Source organism: Bombina bombina, chromosome 5 (genome assembly GCF_027579735.1).
Source record: "Bombina bombina isolate aBomBom1 chromosome 5, aBomBom1.pri, whole genome shotgun sequence".
Taxonomy (NCBI): Eukaryota; Metazoa; Chordata; class Amphibia; order Anura; family Bombinatoridae; genus Bombina; species Bombina bombina.
The window spans coordinates 628,231,544-628,258,881 of NC_069503.1; the positions used below are offsets into that span (position 1 = coordinate 628,231,544).

General features: G+C 36.6%; 1 protein-coding gene across 1 annotated transcript in view; it reads right to left on the bottom strand.

Annotated features, from left to right (window-relative positions):
* Positions 1-27,338, bottom strand: part of LOC128661578 (dynein axonemal heavy chain 5-like) — a 671,317-nt gene that overhangs the window by 574,456 nt on the left and 69,523 nt on the right. The window contains 1 exon segment of the mRNA XM_053715820.1: positions 2,680-2,831. Within this exon segment, the coding sequence (XP_053571795.1) occupies positions 2,680-2,831 (152 nt within the window).

A 27,338-nucleotide genomic window follows, 5' to 3' on the forward strand; every position in this document is an offset into this window, starting at 1 on the left:
TAGATCAGGTAGATGGCGGCGGTTTTAGGGGCTCACAGTAGGGGGTTAGTTTATGTAGATGGCGGCGGTTTAGGGGTTAAATACTTTATTAGGGATTGCGGCGGGGGATCGCGATTGACAGGTAGATAGACATTGCGCATGTGTTAGGTGTTGGGTTTTATTTAGCAGATCGCAGTTGACAGTTAGATAGACATTGCGCATGCGTTAGGTGTTAGGTTTATTTAGCAGCTAGTTTAGAGAGTTACGGGGCTCCAATAGTCAGCGTAAGGCTTCTTACAGCTGCTTTTTGTGGCGAGGTGAAAATGGAGTAAGATTTCTCCATTTTCGCCACGTAAGTCCTTACGCTGTATATTGGATACCAAACTGCGCGGGTTTGGTATACCTGCCTATGGCCCAAAAAACTACGGGCGAAATATACGCGCGTAACTTCTAGGTTACGCCGTATATAGGATACCAAACCCGCGCAAATATTGGCGTCGCCAGCTTTTGTGGGCGACGATTTTTATCGGATCGACCCTCATGATGTTTTACGTGAGCAGTATGAAGTAATAACAAAGATGTTTTGCATTCTATTAATGTTTATTTAAAAGCCCTGGATTTGAAAGACCTATATCAAATGTGTGTTGGAGCCGTGCTTTGTATGTTTTCTAGTTGGCCTTTTTCAGATTTAACCCCTTCATGACAGGGGAAAATGTCCATTATCGAAACAAATAAACATTTGCAGGAAACAGGAAGTCATGTGATCCTTGATGCGATCACATGACTTCAACTCAAGGATTGGATCATGGGGGACTACCTACTATGCTAGGCACTTCCCCAAGTCTGATTATTCATTTCCTATAAGGCGGAAGCTGGATGCCGAAAAAAACTGGGACGTTCCATGCCGTCCTAATAGTGTTAAAGGAACATGAAACCTAACATTTTTCTTCCATGATTCAGATAGAAAATACAATTTTAAACAACTTTCCAATTTACTTCTGTTATTTAATTTGATTCATTCTACAGATATCCTTTGTTGAAAAAATAGCAATGCACATGAGTGAGCCAAGCACAAGAGGCATCTATGAGAGTTAAGCCACCAATCAGCAGCTACTGGGCCTATGTAGATATGTTTTTCAACAAAGGATATCAAGAGAATTAATCAAATTAGATAATAGAAGTTCATTTGAAAGCTGTTTAAAAATGCATGCTCTTTTCTCAATCATGAAATAATTTTGTGGGGGTATTATGTCCCTTTAAAGCCCAGTGCTTTTAGGACAGCATGGAACGTCCTAACGTTATCTGGAATTAAAGGACCATTAAATAGAATAGAATGGTATAATTAACAAATGCATATTAAAAAGACAAAGCAATAACAATTAAAGGGACAGTCAACTCCAAATTGTTTATTGTTTAAAAAGATAGATAATCCCTTTATTAGCCATTCCCTGTTTAGCACAGGCAACATGGTTATTTTAATACACTTTTTACCTCTGTGATTGCCTTGTATCTAAGCCTCTTCTGACAGCCCCCTTATCACATGGTTATTTATTTATTATCTATTGACTTGCATGGCACACATGAATTACCAGTCTCTTGTTGTAAAAAGCTAATACAAAAGCATGTGATAAGAGGCTGTCTGTAGAGGCCTAGAAACAGGCAGAAATGTAGATGTTTAAATGTTATAAAGTATATTAATATAACAATGGGTAGTAAAGGCATATCTATCTTTTTAAACAATAGCAATTTTCGTGTAGACTGTCCCTTTAAATTGAACTTCAAATGAGCAGTAGATTTCCATTACTCCTCTGTGTCATGTGATAGCCAAACTCATATACGTATACACTGAACTCTTGCACATACTCACAGAACTTAAAAAATAATAATAATAAATGTATATTGGAAACTGTTTGTAAACTGCATGTTCTATATGACTATAACTGTAATGTCCCTTTTCATTTTAGGAGATTTTTTTTCTTCTAATTTAAAGGAACATAAAACTCAAAACTGAAAGGCACATTAACACATTTTAGTTTTGAAAATAGTAATTTTCCATACAAATGTCTTAGCATAATGCTTCTAGTTACAACTGTTTGAATGATACTATTTACTGTGCTCAGAGCATGTACACACACCACATTCACCCACATTCAAACACAACACCCACTCAGAGTGCCAGTGGTAGTGATTATTCATCAGCCCTGGAGCAAACTGAGTAATCACTGGCACAACATATGAGTAAGCCTAGTCTGTGAATGCTGGTGCATGGGACATTTGACTTGTGCTCTGTGCAAGGGTAAAAGCTGTATAAAAGGAATTAATATCACTTTAAGTGAAATGAAAGATCTCATTAGATTTGGGCTGGGTGATGTCTAGAGTGCTGAGGATGGGTAGGAACTGACACATAAGGCTCAAAGAGATGGAATAAGGAGTTGAAAGTTAAAGCTTAAGACCATAAAGTAGATGGTGAATGAGCTAAACTTTGAGGTGGTAAATGAGAATATTTCAAATCTCACTGTACATTGACTTGTATGAACATACGAGACTGGAGAAATACCTGGGGAGCTAGGGGAGACATCTACTGTAGATATAAGGAAGAACAAGAATAGATCAAATGAGAGTTCTAGCTGTATGCTTTAGTACACATTCATAATTTATATTTCTCATATATTCTTCCATCTGGGTTTTGCACTTTCTTACATTTATCAATGTTCAATGATGTCCATGATAGCTGTGTCAGGCCAGGAGTAATAGCTTCCTCAATCTGTGTGATAAACGGCAGCATCAAAGGCTTGAGCAGAGCAGGAATCCCATTGCTAAAGGTTTGATAATCTTGCAACATGTCTTGTAGCCTGAAGAAGAAAGCATAACACTGAATATATATATATACACACATATAAATGAAATTAACATATATATGTATTCCTTTTAATCTCTATCTAATAGCTATATTAGATATAAATATATATATATATATATATATATATATATATATACACACACACATATAAATGAAATGAACATATATATGTATTCCTTTTAATCTCTATCTATCTAATAGCTATATTAGATATATATATATATATATATATATATATATATATATATATATATATATACACACACACACATAAATTAAATGAACATATATATGTATTCCTTTTAATCTCTATCTAATAGCTATATTAGATATAAATATAAATATATATATATATATATATATATATATACACACACACACACATAAATTAAATGAACATATATATGTATTCCTTTTAATCTCTATCTAATATCTATATTAGATATAAATATATATATATATATATATATATATACACACACACATAAATTAAATGAACATATATATGTATTCCTTTTAATCTCTATCTAATAGATAAATATACATTGTTATAATAATATTTACAACTAAACATAGTATCCTCAATGCTATTGTAAACAATTCATTTTATATTATAATTGTAGATGTAAAATGATAAATACATCTTAAGAGAGTAAATTACTAGAGAGACAAGGTAAGGTAATTTGCATAAAAATAGATATCAGTATTAACACAAGCCTCCCTGGGAGAAAATGGAACAAGCACACGTTTTAGATAAATTTTACAGAAAACACAACAAAATAAATAATTAATGTTATGTTATGTTAAATTTTGAGTTTAATGGCCCTTTAAGGGTAAAATCATATACGAGTTGCTAAGTTTAAAACTATCATATGATTTAACCCTAACAATTCTTAAATAGATAATTTCAGAAATACAAATTAGTTAATTTATGCTTTTTAAATTTCAAGGGTTGCACTTTCTAACATAATGCAGTATTTTCTGAGAAGGTATTTGATGAATGGAATAACCTTCCAGCAGATATTGGAAAATGGATGTAAATAAGGCTGTATTCAGAAAAAAAACAACCTATAATTTCTTTCATGTAATTAGCAAGAGTCCATGAGCTAGTGACGTATGGGATATACATTCCTACCAGGAGGGGCAAACTTTCCCAAACCTCAAAATGCCTATAAATACACCCCTCACCACACCCACAATTCAGTTTTACAAACTTTGCCTCCGATGGAGGTGGTGAAGTAAGTTTGTGCTAGATTCTACGTTGATATGCGCTCCGCAGCAGGTTGGAGCCCGGTTTTCCTCTCAGCGTGCAGTGAATGTCAGAGGGATGTGAGGAGAGTATTGCCTATTTGAATTCAATGATCTCCTTCTACGGGGTCTATTTCATAGGTTCTCTGTTATCGGTCGTAGAGATTCATCTCTTACCTCCCTTTTCAGATCGACGATATAGTCTTATATATACCATTACCTCTACTGATTCTCGTTTCAGTACTGGTTTGGCTTTCTACTACATGTAGATGAGTGTCCTGGGGTAAGTAAGTCTTATTTTCTGTGACACTCTAAGCTATGGTTGGGCACTTTTATATAAAGTTCTAAATATATGTATTCAAACATTTATTTGCCTTGGCTCAGGATGTTCAACGTTCCTTATTTCAGACAGTCAGTTTCATATTTGGGATAATGCATATGAATAAATCAATTTTTTTTTCTTACCTTAAAATTTGACTTTTTTCCCTGTGGGCTGTTGGCTCGCGGGGGCTGAAAATGCTTCATTTTATTGCGTCATTCTTGGCGCTGACTTTTTTGGCGCAAAAACTTTTTTCTCTTTCCGGCGTCATACGTGTCGCCGGAAGTTGCGTCATTTTTGACGTTTTTTTGCGCCAAAAGTGTCGCCGTTCCGGATGTGGCGTCATTTTTGGCACCAAAAGCATTTAGGCGCCAAATAATGTGGGCGTCTTTTTTGGCGCTAAAAAATATGGGCGTCACTATTGTCTCCACATTATTTAAGTCTCATTATTTATTACTTCTGGTTGCTAGAAGCTTGTTCACTGGCATTTTTTCCCATTCCTGAAACTGTCATTTAAGGAATTTGATCAATTTTGCTTTATATGTTGTTTTTTCTATTACATATTGCAAGATGTCCCAGATTGACACTGAGTCAGAAGATACTTCTGGAAAATCGCTGCCTGGTGCTGGATCTACCAAAGTTAAGTGTATCTGCTGTAAACTTGTGGTATCTGTTCCTCCAGCTGTTGTTTGTAATGAATGTCATGACAAACTTGTTAATGCAGATAATATTTCCTTTAGTAATGTTACATTACCTGTTGCTGTTCCGTCAACATCTAATATTCAGAGTGTTCCTGTTAACATAAGAGATTTTGTTTCTAAATCCATTAAGAAGGCTATGTCTGTTATTCCTCCTTCTAGTAAACGTAAAAGGTCTTTTAAAACTTCTCATTTTTCAGATGAATTTTTAAATGAACATCATCATTCTGATTCTGATAATGGTTCCTCTGGTTCAGAGGATTCTGTCTCAGAGGTTGATGCTGATAAATCTTCATATTTATTCAAAATGGAATTTATTCGTTCTTTACTTAAAGAAGTCTTAATTGCATTAGAAATAGAGGATTCTGGTCCTCTTGATACTAAATCTAAACGTTTAAATAAGGTTTTTAAATCTCCTGTAGTTATTCCAGAAGTTTTTCCTGTCTCTGATGCTATTTCTGAAGTAATCTCCAGGGAATGGAATAATTTGGGTAATTCATTTACTCCTTCTAAACGTTTTAAGCAATTATATCCTGTGCCATCTGACAGATTAGAGTTTTGGGACAAAATCCCTAAGGTTGATGGGGCTGTCTCTACTCTTGCTAAACGTACTACTATTCCTACGGCAGATAGTACTTCCTTTAAGGATCCTTTAGATAGGAAGATTGAATCCTTTCTAAGAAAAGCTTACTTATGTTCAGGTAATCTTCTTAGACCTGCTATATCTTTAGCGGATGTTGCTGCAGCTTCAACTTTTTGGTTAGAAGCTTTAGCGCAACAAGTAACAGATCATAATTCTCATAGCATTGTTAATCTTCTTCAACATGCTAATAACTTTATTTGTGATGCCATCTTTGATATCATTAGAGTTGATGTCAGGTGTATGTCTCTAGCTATTTTAGCTAGAAGAGCTTTATGGCTTAAAACTTGGAATGCTGATATGTCTTCTAAGTCAACTTTGCTTTCCCTTTCTTTCCAGGGTAATAAATTATTTGGTTCTCAGTTGGATTCTATTATCTCAACTGTTACTGGAGGGAAAGGAACTTTTTTACCACAGGATAAAAAATCTAAAGGTAAATTTAGGTCTAATAATCGTTTTCGTTCCTTTCGTCACAATAAGGAACAAAAGCCTGATCCTTCATCCACAGGAGCGGTATCAGTTTGGAAACCATCTCCAGTCTGGAATAAATCTAAGCCTTTTAGAAAACCAAAGCCAGCTCCCAAGTCCACATGAAGGTGCGGCCCTCATTCCAGCCTAGCTGGTAGGGGGCAGATTACGATTTTTCAAAGAAATTTGGATCAATTCAATTCACAATCTTTGGATTCAGAACATTGTTTCAGAAGGGTACAGAACTGGCTTCAAGATAAGGCCTCCTGCAAAGAGATTTTTTCTTTCCCGTGTCCCAGTAAATCCAGCGAAGGCTCAAGCATTTCTGAAATGTGTTTCAGATGTAGAGTTGGCTGGAGTAATTATGCCAGTTCCAGTTTTGGAACAGGGGCTGGGGTTTTATTCAAATCTCTTCATTGTACCAAAGAAGGAGAATTCCTTCAGACCAGTTCTGGATCTAAAAATATTGAATCGTTATGTAAGGATACCAACATTCAAAATGGTAACTATAAGGACTATCCTGCCTTTTGTTCAGCAAGGGCATTATATGTCCACAATAGATTTACAGGATGCATATCTGCATATTCCGATTCATCCAGATCACTATCAGTTTCTGAGATTCTCTTTCCTAGACAAGCATTACCAGTTTGTGGCTCTGCCATTTGGCCTAGCAACAGCTCCAAGAATTTTTACAAAGGTTCTCGGTGCCCTTCTGTCTGTAATCAGAGAACAGGGTATTGTGGTATTTCCTTATTTGGACGATATCTTGGTACTTGCTCAGTCTTCACATTTAGCAGAATCTCATACGAATCGACTTGTGTTGTTTCTTCAAGATCATGGTTGGAGGATCAATTTACCGAAATGTTCATTGATTCCTCAGACAAGGGAAACCTTTTTAGGTTTCCAGATAGATTCAGTGTCCATGACTCTGTCTCTGACAGACAAGAGACGTCTAAAATTGATCTCAGCTTGTCGAAACCTTCAGTCACAATCATTCCCTTCGGTAGCCTTATGCATGGAAATTCTAGGTCTTATGACTGCTGCATCGGACGCGATCCCCTTTGCTCGTTTTCACATGCGACCTCTTCAGCTCTGTATGCTGAACCAGTGGTGCAGGGATTACACAAAGATATCTCAATTAATATCTTTAAAACCGATTGTACGACACTGTCTGACGTGGTGGACAGATCACCATCGTTTAGTTCAGGGGGCTTCTTTTGTTCTTCCGACCTGGACTGTAATTTCAACAGATGCAAGTCTGACAGGTTGGGGAGCTGTTTGGGGTCTCTGACAGCACAAGGGGTTTGGGAATCTCAGGAGGTGAGATTACCAATCAATATTTTGGAACTCCGTGCAATTTTCAGAGCTCTTCAGTCATGGCCTCTTCTAAAGAGAGAATCGTTCATTTGTTTTCAGAAAGACAATGTCACAACTGTGGCATACATCAATCATCAAGGAGGGACTCACAGTCCTCTGGCTATGAAATAAGTATCTCGAATACTGGTATGGGCAGAATCCAGCTCCTGTCTAATTTCTGCGGTTCATAACCCAGGTATAGACAATTGGGAAGCGGATTATCTCAGTCGCCAAACGTTACATCCGGGCGAATGGTCTCTTCACCCAGAGGTATTTCTTCAGATTGTTCAAATGTGGGGACTTCCAGAAATAGATCTGATGGCTTCTCATCTAAACAAGAAACTTCCCAGGTATCTGTCCAGATCCAGGGATCCTCAGGCGGAAGCAGTGGATGCATTGTCACTTCCTTGGAAGTATCATCCTGCCTATATCTTTCCGCCTCTAGTTCTTCTTCCAAGAGTAATCTCCAAGATTCTGAAGGAATGCTCGTTTGTTCTGCTGGTGGCTCCAGCATGGCCTCACAGGTTTTGGTATGCGGATCTTGTCCGGATGGCCTCTTGCCAACCGTGGACTCTTCCGTTAAGACCAGACCTTCTGTCGCAAGGTCCTTTTTTCCATCAGGATCTCAAATCCTTAAATTTAAAGGTATGGAGATTGAACGCTTGATTCTTAGTCAAAGAGGTTTCTCTGACTCTGTGATTTATACTATGTTACAGGCTCGTAAATCTGTATCTAGGAAGATATATTATCGAGTCTGGAATACTTACATTTCTTGGTGTCTTTCTCATAATTTTTCCTGGCATTCTTTTAGAATTCCGAGAATTTTACAGTTTCTTCAGGATGGTTTGGATAAAGGTTTGTCTGCAAGTTCCTTGAAAGGACAAATCTCTGCTCTTTCTGTTCTTTTTCACAGAAAGATTGCTAATCTTCCTGATATTCATTGTTTTGTACAAGCTTTGGTTTGTATAAAACCTGTCATTAAGTCAATTTCTCCTCCTTGGAGTTTGAATTTGGTTCTGGGGGCTCTTCAAGCTCCTCCATTTGAACCTATGCATTCATTGGACATTAAATTACTTTCTTGGAAAGTTTTGTTTCTTTTGGCCATCTCTTGAGCTAGAAGAGTTTCTGAATTATCTGCTCTTTCTTGTGAGTCTCCTTTTCTGATTTTTCATCAGGCTAAGGCGGTGTTGCGAACTTCTTTTAAATTTTTACCTAAGGTTGTGAATTCTAACAACATTAGTAGAGAAATTGTGGTTCCTTCATTGTGTCCTAATCCTAAGAATTCTAAGGAGAGATCATTGCATTCTTTGGATGTAGTTAGAGCTTTTAAATATTATGTTGAAGCTACTAAGAATTTCCGAAAGACTTCTAGTCTATTTGTTATCTTTTCCGGTTCTAGGAAAGGTCAGAAGGCCTCTGCCATTTCTTTGGCAACTTGGTTGAAATCTTTAATTCATCATGCTTATGTCGAGTCGGGTAAAACTCTGCCTCAAAGGATTACAGCTCATTCTACTAGGTCAGTTTCTACTTCCTGGGCGTTTAGGAATGAAGCTTCGGTTGATCAGATTTGCAAAGCAGCAACTTGGTCTTCTTTGCATACTTTTACTAAATTCTACCATTTTGATGTGTTTTCTTCTTCTGAAGCAGTTTTTGGTAGAAAAGTACTTCAGGCAGCTGTTTCAGTTTGATTCTTCTGCTTATAATTTCAGTTTTTTTCATTATAAGATTTAAACTTTATTTTGGGTGTGGATTATTTTCAGCGGAATTGGCTGTCTTTATTTTATCCCTCCCTCTCTAGTGACTCTTGCGTGGAAGATCCACATCTTGGGTAGTCATTATCGCATACGTCACTAGCTCATGGACTCTTGCTAATTACATGAAAGAAAACATAATTTATGTAAGAACTTACCTGATAAATTCATTTCTTTCATATTAGCAAGAGTCCATGAGGCCCACCCTTTTTGTGGTGGTTATGATTTTTTTTTTGTATAAAGCACAATTATTCCAATTCCTTATTTTTTATGCTTTCGCACTTTTGTCTTATCACCCCACTTCTTGGCTATGCGTTAAACTGATTTGTGGGTGTGGTGAGGGGTGTATTTATAGGCATTTTGAGGTTTGGGAAACTTTGCCCCTCCTGGTAGGAATGTATATCCCATACGTCACTAGCTCATGGACTCTTGCTAATATGAAAGAAATGAATTTATCAGGTAAGTTCTTACATAAATTATGTTTTACCCTTCTGGTACTTTTCTGTAATCAAAATATTTGTTGATACACTTTTTGTACAGTGTTTCTGGTATTGATGTATTTATACTAATGTATTTGAGCAAAAGTATTTTAATTTATTGCAAAGGGATTAACACATAGTTAAAATCAGCTCTGGGCAGGCAATGCATTGCTAATCCTGAGCTGAACACAGTTGCTGATTGGTAACAACAAATATATGCCATCAGTGATTCTTTAGTGTATTGCCATTCTGAATTATTTCCCCTTACTGTATTTCCAATGACTTTTTATTCAAGCTGCATGGTATAAAATGTATGGGAAATTGCTACCTTAACTTTAATTTTGCATATAAAATAGACAATTTTCCTAATTGAAACAACAACACATTAAAATGGGCTTGGCTTGCAGTAAAAAAAAGATCTAATTATCTTAACATTCTAGAAACAGAAAGTCTTCTGTTTCTTCTGCCTGTTTGAGATAACTAATTGAAAATTAACATTTTAGTAGCTATCTCTCCCACCCCAGTGGGAATGTCATTTCTTATGTTGGACCTTGTTTACATAGCTATTAAAGCAGTATTGAAATTTTTAGTACAGTTGGTGGTTTTCACAGGCAAAAACAGCTATGGCGTATGACAAAATAAAGGTTAAGGAGTTATTTACATTCCTAAAGGTAAAATGGATGATTGGGATCACATTAACACAATTACCCTACACTGCCCCTTTAAGCTTTGTTCAGAAAGCTTGCCACATTTTCTAAGAAAAAAATAAGTTTCTGCTTTACTTGTTCTACGATCATCAGAAGAATATTAGTCAGAATGGGATTTGAAGGCTTCACAGACAGTACTATGCTCTTGGCTTCTTGTCAACCACTAAAACAAGACAAGTTATTCAGCTGAGATGGCAACACATTTGGCCCCAGTGGAAGACACTAGAGGAGCTATGGAGAAATAACGGCCAATGACCTGAAATGGACTGCAACACTTAGGAAGCTTTTTTATTATTTGTAAATCTTGTAAATACGGGTCAAAGTTTCATAGGAAAGTCTGTAGTCTTCTTATCCTTGGATGCTTATGTCAAGTACAATATAAATCAACTGTTGTTCAGCACTGCACTGAAATAAACATGTAACTGGAAGAGTCTGTAGCTGAATTATTTTCCATACTTAAAGTGTGTTCTTTTTTTTATTCAATGTTACAGAATATTTTCTACATTTGAGGGGAAAAAATGATTGTATGAGGAGTTATATTTGACATGAGCTGTAAAGTATGCATAGTAAAAAAAATAGAGATGTGCACGGGAAAAAATTATCTTTTCTTCCGAAATTTTCATTTAGTTAAAAATGAAATTTTCATTTTAGTTCATTTTCGTTCATGGTCGTATTCGTTTCAAATGAATTTCGTTAGACACTTTCGTTTTAACTGAAATTTTCATTTTGTGCCACAGTGCAGATTTTGAAGCTATAATCAGTTTTATTAGCTTTAGTTTTGTCATTCTATGTATTTTTTTTAAACTAATTATTTCATTTATACATCTATTTTTTAACTTAGTAATTTTAACTGAGTACTGAAAACGAAAATGTCCCTTTAAGAGACACTAAGTGCAAATTAAACAGCCAGCAGCAATGCAACAAAAAGGTCAAAATAACTTTTTAAACTTACAACAAATATAATCAGTAAAATAACAAAGAACTTTTTGTAACTAATAACCTAGTACTGAAAACAAAAATGACCCTTTAAGAGACCCTAAGTGCAAATTATACAGCTAGCAGCAATGCAACAAAGGGTAAGTAACCTTTTAAACTTACAACTAATATAACTTAGTAAAAGACAAAGAACTTGTTTTTTTAACTATTAACTTAGTACTGAAACAAGAAAAATGTACCTAAAAGAGACACTAAACTTAAAACTAATATAACTTAGTTAAAAAAACAAAGAACTTGTTTAAAACTCTTTTGAGTACTAAACTGCTGTTCTAAAATTTTAAAATTAAATATTTAACAATTTACAAACACAATTCTTGAACTCTACAACTAATTTGCAGTCCTGCAGATAAAAATATTTAAAAACATTAGGGGTTAGATTACAAGTGGAGTGCTAATTTTATCTGCGCCCGTAAAGGGGCAAATACATATACACACATATAAATACATATGTACAAATATTACAAATATATAGACATAATGGGGTCGATCCAATAAAAATCATCGCCCGCAAAAGCTGGCGACGCCAATATTTGCGCGGGTTTGGTATCCTATATACGGCGTAACCTAGAAGTTACGCGCGTATATTTCTGCCGTCGCCCGTAGTTTTTGGGCCATAGGCAGGTATACCAAACCCGCGCAGTTTGGTATCCAATATACAGCGTAAGGACTTACGTGGCGAAAATGGAGAAATCTTACTCCATTTTCACCTCGCCACAAAAAGCAGCCGTAAGAAGCCTTACGCTGAGTATTGGAGCCCCGTAACTCTCTAAACTAGCTGCTAAATAAAACCTAACACCTAACGCATGCGCAATGTCTATCTAACTGTCAACCGCGATCTGCTAAATAAAACCTAACACCTAACGCATGCGCAAAGTCTATCTACCTGTCAACCGCGATCCCCCGCCTCAATCCCTAATAAAGTATTTAACCCCTAAACCGCCGCCATCTACATAAACTAACCCCCTACTGTGAGCCCCTAAAACCGCCACCATCTAACTGATCTATCCCCTACTGTGAGCCCCTAAAACCGCCACCATCTAACTGATCTATCCCCTAATCTGACCCCTTACACCGCCGCCAGCTATTTTAATATTATTAACCCCTAATCTAATATCCATAAAGTAATAAGCTCTATTACCAGCCCTTAAAAGGGCCTTTTGCGGGGCTTTGCCCCAAAGTTAACAGCTCTTTTGCCCTATAACCTGGCCTCCCTACACCACCGCCACCTATATTAATGGTATTAACCCCTAATGTAAGCCCCTTACACCGCCGCCATCTATATTAAAATTATTAACCCCTAATTTAATCTACCTACCCCGCCGCCAGCTATATTATCTATATTAACCCTAAGTATATTATAGTTAATATAGTTATTACATTATATATATTAACTATATTAACCCTAATTATATTAGGGTTAATATAGTTAATATAGTTACTATAGTATTTATATTAACTATATTAACTCTATCTAACCCTAACACCCCTAACTAAATTCTTATTAAATAAATCTAATTTATATTATAAACTAAAATATTCCTATTTAAATCTAAATACTTACCTATAAAATAAACCCTAAGATAGCTACAATATAATTAATAATTACATTGTAGCTATGTTAGGGTTTATATTTATTTTACAGGTAAATTGTTAATTATTTTAACTAGGTATAATAGCTATTAAATAGTTATTACCTATTTAATAGCTACCTAGTTAAAATAATTACCCAATTACCTGTAAAATAAATCCTAACCTAAGTTACAAATACACCTACACTATCAATAAATTAAATAAACTACAAATATCTATCTAAAAATACAATTAAATAAACTAAACTAAATTACAAAAAAACACAAACACTAAATTACAAAAAATAAAAAAAAGATTACAAGATTTTTAAGCTAATTACACCTATTCTAAGCCCCCTAATAAAATAATAAAGCCCCCCAAAATAAAAAAATTTCCCTACCCTATTCTAAATTAAAAAAAGTTCAAAGCTCTTTTACCTTACCAGCCCTTAAAAGGGCCTTTTGTGGGGGCATGCCCCAAAGAAAACTGCTCTTTTGCCTGAAAAAAAACACACAATACCACCCCCCAACATTACAACCCACCACCCACATACCCCTAATCTAACCCAAACCCCCCTTAAATAAACCTAACACTACCCCCCTGAAGATCTCCCTACCTTGTCTTCAGCACACCGGGCCGAACTCCTCATCCGATCCGGGCGATGTCTTTATCCAAGCGGCAGCAAACTCTTCTTCTATCCGGCAGCATCTTCCATCAAACGGCATCTTCAATCTTCATTCGTCGCTCCTCCGACATGGAGCATCCATCCCGGCCGACGACTGAACGACGAATGAGGTGCCTTTAAATGACGTCATCCAAGATGGCGTCCATCGAATTCCGATTGGCTGATAGGATTCTATCAGCCAATCGGAATTAAGGTAGAAAAATCTGATTGGCTGATTGAATCAGCCAATCAGATTCAAGTTCAATCCGATTGGCTGAACCGATAGTGGTAGGGATAGTTTAGTATTTTAGGGGTTAAATAATTTAATATAGATGGCGGCGGGGTAGGGGGATTAGATTAGGGGTTAACAATTTTAAAATAGATAGCGGCGGGGTAGGGGCTCACTTTAGGGGGTAGGTAAGGTAGATGGCGGCGGTGTTAGGGGCTCACTTTAGGGGGTTATAGATTTAATATAGCTGGCGGTGGTTTAGGGGTTAATAACTTTATTAGGTAGCGGCGGGCTCCGGGAGCGGCAGTTTAGGGGTTAATACATATTTTATTGTTAGGATAGTGAGGGGGGATAGCGGATAGAGGGTTAGACGTGTCGGGCTATGTTAGGGAGGCGTGTTAGACGTGTCGGGCTATGTTAGGGAGGCGTGTTAGACAGAGCGGGGGATTTAGACTTTAGTCAGGTTTTGTAGGCGCCGGCAGTTTCTAACGTGCCGTAAGTCACTGGCGACGCCAGAAATTTGTACTTGCGCAGATTTCTGGACATCGCTGGTTTATCCGACTTACGGCACTTTAGCCTCTGACGGCGCCGTATATGTGATAGCTCGAGTTGCGAGCTGAAACTGTGGGCGACGCGGGTTCCCTCGCTTGCGCCGCAAACTACGCCGTTTATCGGATCGCGCCCCTGATTTATATATATATATAATTATATATATATATATATATATATATATATACACGTTGATTGGAGTAGCCGTGTTAGTCCAGTAAATTAGGTAAAATAACAAGAGTATTGCATTGAGCAATGATACTTTTTTATTGGACTAACTATATATTTATAAGTTGACAAGCTTTCGGAAGTATACCTTCCTTTTTCAAGTCTTACGCAATACTTGAAAAAGGAAGGAATACTTCCGAAAGCTTGTCAACTTATAAATGTATAGTTAGTCCAATAAAAAAGTATCATTGCTCAATGCAGTACTCTTGTTATTTTGTCATATATATATATATATATATATATATATATATATATATATATATATATATATATATATAATATTCACATACAGTACAAATCCATCTATAGGCATGTATATGTATGTATCACTATTTTAAACACTTTTTTTCTTACACCTGAGACCACATATCTTTGAGCTTTAATAATAATAATAATTTTTATTGGTGTTAGTATGAGTGTAACTGTTCTCTGTAATGTATTTTTTATGTGTATTGTAATAACACTTTTTTGTTTTCGCGAAACAGTTACACTCGTAATCTAGCTCTCAGTATAGGTAGGGATACCAAAGACAAAATCAGCTATTTCAAATAACAATGTAATGGTAAAGGAGCTATTTGTAAACAATTTAATACACTCCAGCAGATAAAATGGATAATTGGGGAAAAAATTAAAGGGAAGAAAATTTAATGTACAATCTAAGAAAAATATACTGAAGTTTAATTTATTCTACGATCTCCCACAAAAAAGTAATAGACTCAAATATCTTTGTTTATTTTAATATTCATTTGACTAATCTTTTGAAATTTGATATTAACAGAAAATAATATGCTCAGGTTTAACATACTGCCCATTAAGTTAAATGATACCGTCAATTTAAAAAAAATAAACACATAAATAAAATAACGTTTTTCATCACGTATTTTCTTGCAAAAAAAAAGAGGAATATTGTAAGACTAAAAATGTAAAGGATAAAACAAACACCATCTGACAAAAAAACTGAAAAACTGTGTAGTCTTTTTATATTGTAAAAGATAAGACAAATGAATTTCTAGTGCAAGATGCAAGCTCCCAACCAAGACAGAACATACTTTATTCTGTAAATATTTAATGAAGCCCCGAGGATAAAAGAAATGTTAGTATTTTGTTTCTCTCGACAGTTATAGTTACGCAGCAAGTGAAACAACTACTGTATAAAAACAGCAAGGATTTCACCACTTGAAGGTTAAGGGATTGAGAGGAAGTCATCTGGCAGTGCAAGTCCTTAAAGGTCTGTAGTGTTGTCACAGGCCAGTGTTTAAGTATTGGTTGGGCTTATCAGGGGCTCAGTCATGGTGTGTGCTTCACCAATGCTCATGTTTGGAAAATCTTTTAAATCCAGCTTGTTAGAGTTATTGTGGGCTGGAGAAAAATTGTAGTAGATAACATTGTATAGAAATAAAGCCTAAAATGTATAAGTACAGAGTTTTTAAAATCTAAAATGTTTCTAATTCAAGTGTCCTTCTGCTTCACTATTGGATAGGTTGGTTTCCCAGAGGCACCAATAATAATAATTATTATTTATATTATTAGCAGTTATTTAGGTGCCATCCATTATATTCTGCCCTTCTACAAGGTGCACAGATAGGCTTGCCATAATGCTACTTTAAAAGAGGACACTTATGAAAAATACATATAATGGAACATTATTTCAAACTTTTTCTTTAAAGGACCCATGGCATTCATATGTTTCATACATGTCTTCTTTTAATGTGGCAATATGGCAATCCTATGCATGGAAAATATCTACCAATCATCATAAACGTGCAAGCACTGGGCATGTGCTCATTGCACCAATGTAAAGTTAACAAAAGGAACTAATGTTAATGATGACATGTTAAGAACATTTATTGCACATGACTATAGACTGTAAATAGGAAGAGGTTACCTTCCTTACCCAGGTGTGTTCTACAGAATAGGGATATTATGAGGCTTACATTCTAAACCATGGTGAATAGTTGGAAAAAGGTGAAATAGCTGAGGTTGAAAGGGGTTGCATGCATCTCTTAGCAACAATGCTTTAGACCTGGATTTATTTATTTATTTTGGTTTTCAAATAAGCTTTATTGAGCCATGTCAACATTACAACAGAAGTCAAGGATACATGGTCTCTTACGGTACATTAGAGTTGTAAGAATCAATACAAACAATAGACAAGAAGAGGCATGGCATATACATAGGCATATATTTGTAGCTGGTGTATGGTATGGACTAAGATATAATCAGGAAGGTATTATCAAGCAATGCAGGATATGTTGATAGTTAGGTAGCTATAGAAAAGGGCTTGTGAATAAGGTTAAGTATCAAAAAATATAAAACAAGATGTGTCAGATCGGGAAAATGGGACATAAAAGAAAAGAAAAAAAAGGAGGGGGGTGGTTTTGTATAGGGGGGGGGCAGGTTCAGAGCAAGGGGGAAGGGGGAGGGAGGGGAGGAAAGAGTTAAGAGAAAGAACAGGAATTCGCCACACTCAACCAGAATAGACCTGGATTTAACCTTTCTGTCCAACACCTGGAAAATACTGCAAGGGTGTTTTTTGTTTGTTTGTTTGTTTGTTTGTTTGTTTGTTTTTTGGGGGGGTATTCTTAAAGCCATTCCAATCAAGCAGTAAGATTACAGCATAAAAAAAACAAAGGTATGTTACTTTATTTCCAAAGTTCTGTTCCCTCCCCAGATAGTTAAACATATGAAAAACAAATATGAAAAACAAAGACCTGACTGATATTATTTCAATACTGACGCTACAAATGAATTAATAACTTGTGCCATCATTAATTTCATGTCATTTTAATTCATTTTATAATGAACATGTTTAAAGCTACAGATTCTTCATTATAAGCATAAATGAACATTTAAAATATCATATTTCATTTGTGTACAATTTTTTCTAGTTTAAAAGTGGCATTTGAACATTATTTTTAACTTTTTACTAAACAAAAAAAAAATCAGGTTTATTAAATGGACACTAAACCCATTTTTTTTCTTTTATGATTCAGATAGAGCATGCAATTTTTTTTTTTTTTTAAGCATTTATTTATAACCAGCAACAAGTACAAGATCCATGATAACAAAAAAACGAAAAATATTTCAGTTGTTAGACATGTTATGTTAGCACCAAAGAAAGACAGAGAAATAAAAACAATGTCAAGCAAACATAAAATGCATATTACAAGTCATATACACAGTGAATTGAACTGAATTATCTATCCATTAACTCATTACTCATTGTTGGGCTTTTTTTTTTTTTTTTTTTTTTAAAAAAGAAAGAGAGAAAGAAAGAAGAAAAAAAAAAAAAAAAACAGGAGGGGGGAAAAAAGGGGAAGGGGAAGGGGGAGGAAAGATCCCGATTCTCTCTAACCCCCACCGCCTACCAAATACCCAGCAGAACCATCTCTGAGTTCTTAAATGGAGAGATCAAATAGTCAATTTCTCTCTCAGGAGGAATCTTAATGAACGGTGCCCATTTATCAAAAAATTTCCTTACATCTAGTTCGTTATCTATATTCGCGTTTTTTTGTTCTAAAACACATTGTTTCTTTAAGTGATTCCTAATTTCGGAGATGGATGGAATTGATCTCGATTTCCATTTTTTGCATATCAGGTATCTAGTAGCCAAAATAGACAAATTTACTAGTTTCTCATTAGGCTGGCACCTATCTTCAAATTTTAGACATAGTATGACCTGGAACAGAGTCAAAGCTAATGATTCAATTTTCAGTTTATTCTTAAGCCAGTATTCTAGTTTGCTCCATAGGTTTCTCAGTCTAGGGCAATGCCAGAACATATGAATTAGATCTGCAGCCAAGTAAGAACATTTGGGGCATTTATTAAATTCCTGATTTCGGACTCTTAGGCCCCTTTCCGGAGTAAAGTATGCCCTGTGCAAAAGTTTTAGGTGTGCATCACGCCAGTTAGAAGAAAGAGTCGTTTTTATTATTTTATTTACTGATGATTGAATAGTTTTCGGTTCAATGTTACTATATGGAATTAAGGTATTCCATGTCAGAGCGAGATTCTCCAGAATAGAAGTGCCTCTATTTAGGCCCAACATATAATAACAGGGAGCGATGGACATAGAGCTATTTTTAGTTATTACTAGCCAATTTTCCAATTTGCCCAAAGTCCAGCTCCATCCAATTTTATGGACAAGATCAACGACGTAATGCCTTATCTGTAGATATGCAAAAAAGTCTTTGTTGGACAAATTAAATTCCTTCCTCAGCTCTTCAAAGGACCTGACACACTTTCTATCCTGGTCAACTAAGTAAATAACCTTATCCAATCCTTTGTTGTGCCAACTCTTAAAAACCAAAGAGTCTAGACCTGGTTGGAAATTCGGGTTTCTGATCAAAGGGAGATATTTTGATGCTATACAACTTATTGAGAGAGATTTGGTTAGCTTAGACCAAGCTTTAAGAGGGTTCAAGATAAATTTGAGTTCTTTAATGCTTACTGGAAGATCTCTAGGTTCCAAGTGCGCCAAAGCCACTGGTGAGTATGGTTCACATATGTTAAGTTCGAGTTCATTATTTAAAACATAATTCTTGGAGGATATCCAGTCCGCTACTATGCGAGCTAGGAAACATAAATTATAGGATCTTAAATTTGGTAGTGCTAGGCCTCCCAGTTCTCTTGGTACTGCCAGTTTAGAAAGAGCTATCTTGGATCTTTTCCCCTGCCAAATAAATTGCCTAATTGATGAATTCATTGATCGTACATCTTTTTCGAAAAGAATTACTGGGACATTCTGTAGGATATAAAGAAGCTTTGGGAGAAGTACCATTTTAAATAGAGCTGACCGACCAGATATTGAAAGTGGTAAGTTTTGCCAGGCCTTAAGCCTTTCTTTTAAATAGGCAAGCATTGGAGTTATATTTGCTTTATATAGGTCCCTCAAATTAATTGGGATGTTAATTCCTAAGTATTTCATTGATTCCGTTACCAGTCTGAAAGGTAAGTCTAAGTTACTTCTAGTGTTTTTTCTAAGCAAGACTAACTCAGATTTTGTAGCATTTACTTTATACCCTGAGAATGCACCAAAATGATCAGTGATTTTCAGAAGCCTTGGAATATTCTGAGCTGTATTGGAGAGGTAAACAAGTAAATCGTCTGCATATAGACCGATTTTCATTTCATGATTTTGGATTTTAATACCCTCCAGGGAGCTCCTAATCATAATTGCCAAGGGTTCTATGGCTAGATCGAAAAGAAGCGGGGAGAGAGGACAGCCCTGGCGAGTGCCCCTATCCAATGCAATTGGAGAGGAAGTGTCATTGTTGATAATCAGGCGTGTATAAGATTGGTTATATAAATTCTCCACAAACTTAGGGAGATTGCCCTCAATCCCAAACTTTAATAGGGAGAAAATTATATGCTTATGGATTACTAAATCGAAGGCCTTTTCTGCGTCAATTGACAAGATGGCCAGGTCCGGGGAGTCCTCTCCCCCCGCCCCCCGTAGAGACAATCCTTGGATAAATTCCATGGTGACAAGTAATTCTCTAATTTTTGCTGACGAGTTGCGGTTATTAAGGAAGCCGGCTTGGTCCGGGTGGATCACTCTGGATAAAATAGACTGAAGCCTGGTTGCTAAGATTGAAGAAAGAATCTTGTAGTCCGAATTTAGCAATGCGATTGGCCTATAAGACTCTTTACGTGTAGGGTCCTTCCCCTCTTTTAAAATCAATGTAGTGAATGAAGACGCAAAAGAAGGTGTGACCTGTTTATTATTTATAAAGATATCATTGAACAAATTACCCAGATAAGGGACTATCTCTGATGATAAAATTTTGTAGAGCTCATTGGGTAATCCATCCGGACCAGCCGCCTTGTTAAGAGAAAGTTTAATGATTGTTTTTTCAATTTCTTCCCTTGTGATAGGTGAGTTAAGTCTGTCAGTTGCTTCAGAAGTAGCCGTAGGAAATGTAATTTTACTCCAAAATTCATTCGCCTTCTCTATGTCAAACTCCTTGCCAGTGTAAAGTTCTTGAAAGTATTGATGGAATATATTTGAGATTTCTTCAGGCTTAGATAGATGTTTCCCATTATGTTGAATTTTGTCTATAGTAGGTTTTTTGTTCTCGTTCTTAATTAACTTAGCTAACATTTTACCAGACTTATTACCGAATCTATGCAATTTAGCTTGCAGTCTAAGCTCATTGTGAGTTTCCTGGGTTAGATAGAAAGTATCTCTTGCAGATTTGGCACGAATATATCTTGCCCAATTTAAGGGAAGTCTTTCAAGTAGATAAAGATTGTAAGAATTAATCACTGAGTTACATACTTCCTTCTCTCTTGCCTTCCTTCTCTTATTCAGTCTAGCAGTGTATGCAGTGATTTCCCCTCTGAGGACTGCTTTAGCAGTTTCCCAGAAGATATCTGTGCGATCTACATAGCTATTATTAAATTGAGCATATTCCTTAAATTTATTCCTAAGCCACTCTTTGAATTTCAGATCTGTGGATAAATAATAGGGAAAAAAGAATCGCAAAATCTTTGATTTCGGCTGAGCAAAATTAAGCTCGAGAGAGATAGGCCCATGGTCTGACAAAAAAATTGGCATTAATTCTGTTTTTACCTTTGCAGAGCTTAGCCGATCATCGATTAAAAACAGATCAATCCTAGATAAAGATTTATGAGCCTTAGATAGACATGTAAAGTCCTGAGTATCAGTGTTTTGAGATCTCCATATATCTCGTAAAGCAAGGATTCGTTTAATCTTATTGATCAATTTAAAATCAAGGCTATCTTTCTTTTGTTTCAAGAGCTTAGTGTCTCTTCTGAGTCTGTCTAAAGGATATTGTGGAGCCATATTGAAATCCCCCCCCCAGGATTAAATGGCCTTCACTGCTAAGAAGGAGTTTAGCCTGTAGTGAATCCCAAAAGTCAGGGTCAGTTTTATTCGGACCATAGACATTACAAATTGTATATTTTATCTGACCTGCTTTCAGTTTGACCACAGCATACCTCCCCCCAGGGTCGACCTCGGAATGTAAAATCTCCACTTGGGCTCTTTTGCCTATAAGTATTGCGACCCCTTTTTTCTTTCCAGAACTTGGAGCCGCTAATACCTCCTTTACCCAGGATGATTTTAGTTTTAGTGATTCCTCTAAGTTTAAATGCGTTTCCTGAATAAGTCCAATATCAGCCTGGGCTTTCCGCAAGTGTGTCAATATTGCCTTCCGTTTGATGGGGGACGATATTCCCCCTACATTCCAGGATACAATTTTAAGATTTTCTAGTTTTTGTGTCATATCTCTCTAATACGTATAGTGAGAAAAAGAAGGTTGAGAGAGCGGGGGGGGGGAGGGAGAGAACCGGGCGGGAAAGAAACCAGGAGCAAACGGAGAGAAGAAAAAAAAAAAAAAAAAAAAAAGGGGGGGGGGAAGGAAGGGGAAAAAGAAAAAAAAAAAAAAAAAAAAGGGGGGGGGGAAGGAAGGGGAAAAAGAAAAAAAAAAAAAAAAAAAAGAGGGGATTCCTTATCCCCAACCCTAAAGCTACCTTTGCCATACATCTGTCTTCCGAATTAAAAAAAAAAAAGATAAACTAGATTTATGACTAGTATCTATGTGTCTAGGGTCTTAAAAAGATTTTCTGCAGTTTGGCCATCCTCAATTATATGTGTTGTCCCTTTTACTACCACTTTAAGTTTAGCAGGGTAAATCAAGGCCGCTCTATACCCTTGTTGAATGAATTTAGAACACGTCGGGGCCAGTTCTTTTCTCTTTAAGGCTGTATCTGCCGAAAAATCTTGAAAAATCAAGATCCTACTATCCTCTATAGTGATTGGTTGGTTTTTGCGAAAATACTGCAGTAGTAGGTTTTTATCTTTATAATTGAGCAATCTTGCGATTACAGGTCTAGGTCTACCACTCTTGTTGCTATCCGAGCGAGGAGCCCCTATTCTGTGGGCTCTTTCCACTATAATCGGTGGGTATGTGGATGGGACTTTTAGAGCTTTAACGAGTGTGTCGGAAAAGAAAGTATCAAGGTTTTCAAATTGATTAGTTTCAGGAAGTCCAATTATTCTTAGATTGTTCCGTCTGGAACGGTTTTCAAGATCCTCTAGCCTATCCATCATTTTTTGAAGATTTTTGATTGAGGTCTCAGTTTTAGCACTATGTAGACTTACTTGATCTTCCAAATCTGAGACCCTCTGCTCTACTTCCTGCAGCCTATTCGAGAATTGCCTTACCTCTTGAGTTAAGGCGGAGATATCTTGTTTAATTTCAGATTTAAGTGCTTCAAATTTAGGAGAGAGTGCCTCTGCTATGTTAGTTACTAACATCTGTATGTTAAGATTTTCTGGCATTGCTGCGGGATTAGTAGGATTAATTTGGTGATCAGTAGCTGAATCCTGTATGTTCTTGAGTTTCTTGTCCCTATGTCTCCCTGCCATATTAGGGGAGGGTGTTTTAAGAGAGATCGAGAGAAATTTGTCCATGTACCACGTGATTGGGGGTGAAGTTGAAGAAGGAGTTGTTTAATCAAACGTTCCTAGTAAGTAAGTGCAGTGGGAGAAAAAAAAAAAAGGGGGGGGGGAGTGATTGTGAGTGTGACGTGTGATGTTAAAGTTATTAATTTAGAGAAAGTGAGGTTGTGCCAGTGAAAAGGAAGTGGAAAACTTGTGTAATGGGGCACAAGGCCCAAAAAGTGCAAAAAGCTCAAAGCCGAATAGTAATGTGAATTTATAGAGAATGATACAATTCTGTTAACTATAAATTATAATTAAGTATATTTTGTGAGAGTGCCTTCCCCCTTATTAACTTTTTCCCTTTTCTTCCCCTCTTATCTGCCCCTCCCTTCCTTCCCCCTCTTTTTAGGGGAGACCACGGCGTATAATAAAGTGTAGGCTTGAATTATAGAAACCAGCAATTGCACTTATCTCCTTAGTACAGTTTCTAACAGGATAGTTTTTTCTCTATTCCAGTCTCTCCTCCAACAGCAATTTAACAGCAAATCTGAATAACTTTATTGTAACCCTTGATACAGTTTCTTTTTACTTCAACTGGCCCCAAGGTGGACTTCTTACCCTAGTCGTGTCTTGTTAATATTAACCCTTTATGTTATCTAAGGATAGCGAACAGTCTTGATTTTATAAGAGAGAAATTAATTCATGCTACCTGGGAAGAAGCAACCAAGAACTTCAAGAAACGATCTTTCGATCCTAGATTATTGTATATTTCGAACCAAGGAGGGTTAAGTAAGGAGCTATATCTTTAGTAGTTTAAACAGTTTTTCAAAAGTAAGATGTCCTCTTATAGAGAACAACTTAGTGTGATATAGACAATCTTTCAAGAGGGCCTAAGATGGAAAATAAAAAGATAAATTCTCCCACAAGATTTATACAGTGGATATTGTAAAACAAGATATAATTGAGTATATATAGTCTATAACCAAACACTGTCTTTAAAAAATGAGAGCAAGTAGGTTCTAATCTACTAGACAGTTAGGATTCCAATATACAATCTATTATTCTTAGGAAGTGAGAAAAAGAGGCTATGTCCTGTTCATTTAACCCCTAAGTCAGTGATACAGCTTTACTGCCCTTTCATGGGAAATAAGGGGGCTATTGAGGGGGCACTCAATTAAATTCTCCTGTGGCAAACAGTGAATTAAACTAGAGACAGTTCTTCAGGAGTCTTTAAGTATTACCTCAAATGCTCTGTATCTCTTTAGGTATAGCCATTTTGTAACCATTCATATGTTAATATATGTATCAATTTTAAATCGGGTTTAATGGCTTCTAAAAGAGAAGCAAGAATTCCAAAATAGAAGGCTCTTGGGCAATTACTTCTATCTATTATTTATATAGAATGTCTACAATTAGGTCCCTGTACAGAAAACAACTTAATATGGTATATACAAGATTTCAGCCAGGCCTAAGATACAGGAAAAAAAAAAAAAAGATTTTACTAGGGTACATATAATCTATAGCAAAACACCATCTTAAGAAAGTTGAGGCCAAATGGATTCCAACCTACTGACCAAGTTGAAATTCTAATACACAATCTAGTAAAAAAATGAAAGAAAAAGAGGCTATGACCTATTAGTTTAACCACTAATTCAGTAATACAGTTTTTGCACCTCTTTCATCAGAGATAAGGGGGCTATGTACAAAAAAGCACACAATTAACTTCTTATATTGAGGGCAGTTAATACGTTAGGGGTGTTTCATCACAAATCCCTAAGCGTTACATTAAGCCCTTTGTATGTCATTAGATATAACCATTTTGTAGCTATTCATGTGCTAACAAAGAAAAAAAAATGTAGCAATTTTAATTCGGCCTTAGTGACTTCTATAAGGGAAGCTAGGGTTTCAAATTATAGAAAACTTAAACAAGCAAAACAGAGAAATAGACAACCCTTATTACAGACTTTTTTTTTTTTTTATGTAAGCCAAACTATGGCAACATAACACATTACAGCCCTTCTATTCTATAGTAAGTACTGTTATATGTAATAGGTTAGTATTTTACTGCCAAGTAACGTAACAGTTTCTGTTTTTTTTCCTGTTTCTCTGTCCTTAATCTTCCTTCCTTCTCTCTTCCCTTCCGTCCCCCCTTCTTTCTATAATAAATTGTAGGCAGTAGTTGTAGTCCCTTGGCTCAGTTCTGAGACCTTTCAAGACAAGGTTCTTTTTTCCTTTTTTTTCTATACTTCTTTATCTCCTCTTATTATTGCCTTAATGTGAAAGAGTATATATCTCCGGCATTAATCATGAATTTTGGAAAGTTCCTCCCTATGCACTCTCCCGAGAGTGATTCTCCCACTCACCTCCTCCTTCCCCACTCATCCGCTGCTACTCCTCCTGTTGTTGCCTCTGCGGGGAGTCTTGCTTGCTATGCTCGAGTAGTGAGGGAATCCCCCTCACCGCTTCTCTTCGGCGTTCACAGCTCAGCCGCTAACCTCCCTCCTCTCACGCAGCACCGGTGGGAGAGGAGGGGGAAGGATCCATGCAGGGGCCCGTCAAACGGACCGGCGAACCAGGTCGCAAACCTCCGCTGCACACTCAAAGACAATCACCCTTACCCCCTCTCACGCAGCACCGGTGGGAGAGGGGGAGGGTAGAACCAAAAGCTGGGCCGAGATCTTCACAATGTCCGGCGTCAGAACAAACTGCTCCTGTCAGAAAGTTGCGGTTCCACGACAGGAACTCTCAGCCAACACTAGAGGTGGGAAGGGAGAGACCGGTGAGGGGAGAGAAAAGTCCCAAGCACAGGTAAATAGTGCGGCTTTCGGAGAAACTCAGGAGGTGCCAGGTAACTTGCAGCTGTAAGCCGGGTCCGTTTGTTTCTTGCTCTGTCTCCTAAGATTACTTTAAAAAGACAACAACAGCCAGTATATCGGAACTTCAAGTAGTGGTTAAGTGTATAGAGCCAAACAAATGTCCCTTTATAGCGACATAAATACTGGGTATGTTAGGCAGCTTATTTGCCTTCTCAACGGGATGAAGTGCCGCTGAGTAGGTTCCTGAGTGATAGTATTAACTGTCCTAATGCAAACTCCCAAACTTGGGAGAGGCGCGAGAATCACCGCCAGCAGCTGTGGGACTGGAGGCCAGAGCTCAGCTTCACCTGCTTGCTCCTCCTCCACCGGAACCTCTCACCGATCAGAGCATGCAATTAAGCAACTTTCTAATTTACTCCTAGTATCAATTTTTCTTCATTCTCTTGCTATCTTTATTTAAAAAATAAGGCATCTAAGCTAAGGAGCCAGCAAATGTTTGGTTCAGCCCATGGACAGCACGTGTTTATTGGTGCTGTCCAATCAGAAAGGACAACCCAGGTTGTTAACCAAAAATGGGCCGGCATCTAAACTTACATTCTTGCTTTTCAAATAAACATACCAAGAGAATGAAGAAAATTTGATAATAGGAGTAAATAAGAAAGTTGCTTAAAATTGCATGCTCTATCTGAATTACAAAAGAAAAAAAATGGGTTCAGTGTCCCTTTAAGCTGTGAACTTGGCCCTCAAAAGCAATGCAAAAACTGCTAAAGAATGCCTTTCACAACTGTTTCCTAACTGACTATAATTGAGGCATCATATTGTCCCCTTCCAAAATATAGGGTTGTTAACCTGTGCTGAGTTAGAAAATACATCCTCGGTAGCACATCCAAAATAGTGGAATTTGGATTTGTCATTATGGATAGACTGACCTTTGTTGTTTGTGACCAGTTGGGGACAGTAAGACATATAGTTGTGATGTGACAAAAATGCATTCCTAATGCTGATAGTTTTGTTTTTGTAGAGATTGTCAAAATATTATATTGTCAGGCAGGTATTAATAGGAAGTGAGGGCTAGCAGGCAAGTTATGGCATTAAATGTACAAAATACAAACTCAGGGCTGGAAGACAAAGTCAGTATGAAACTGATATCATGGACTAATGATTAACCAAATTAAAGATCTAAAATAAAAGAGCCAACTTGGAGAAAAAGTCCATAGTAAATTAAAGGGACAGTCTTCTACACCAACATTGTTATTGTTTAACCCCTTAAGGACCACAGCACTTTTCCATTTTCTGACCGTTTGGGACCAGGGTTATTTTTACATTTCTGCAGTGTTTGTGTTTAGCTGTAATTTTCCTCTTACTAATTTAC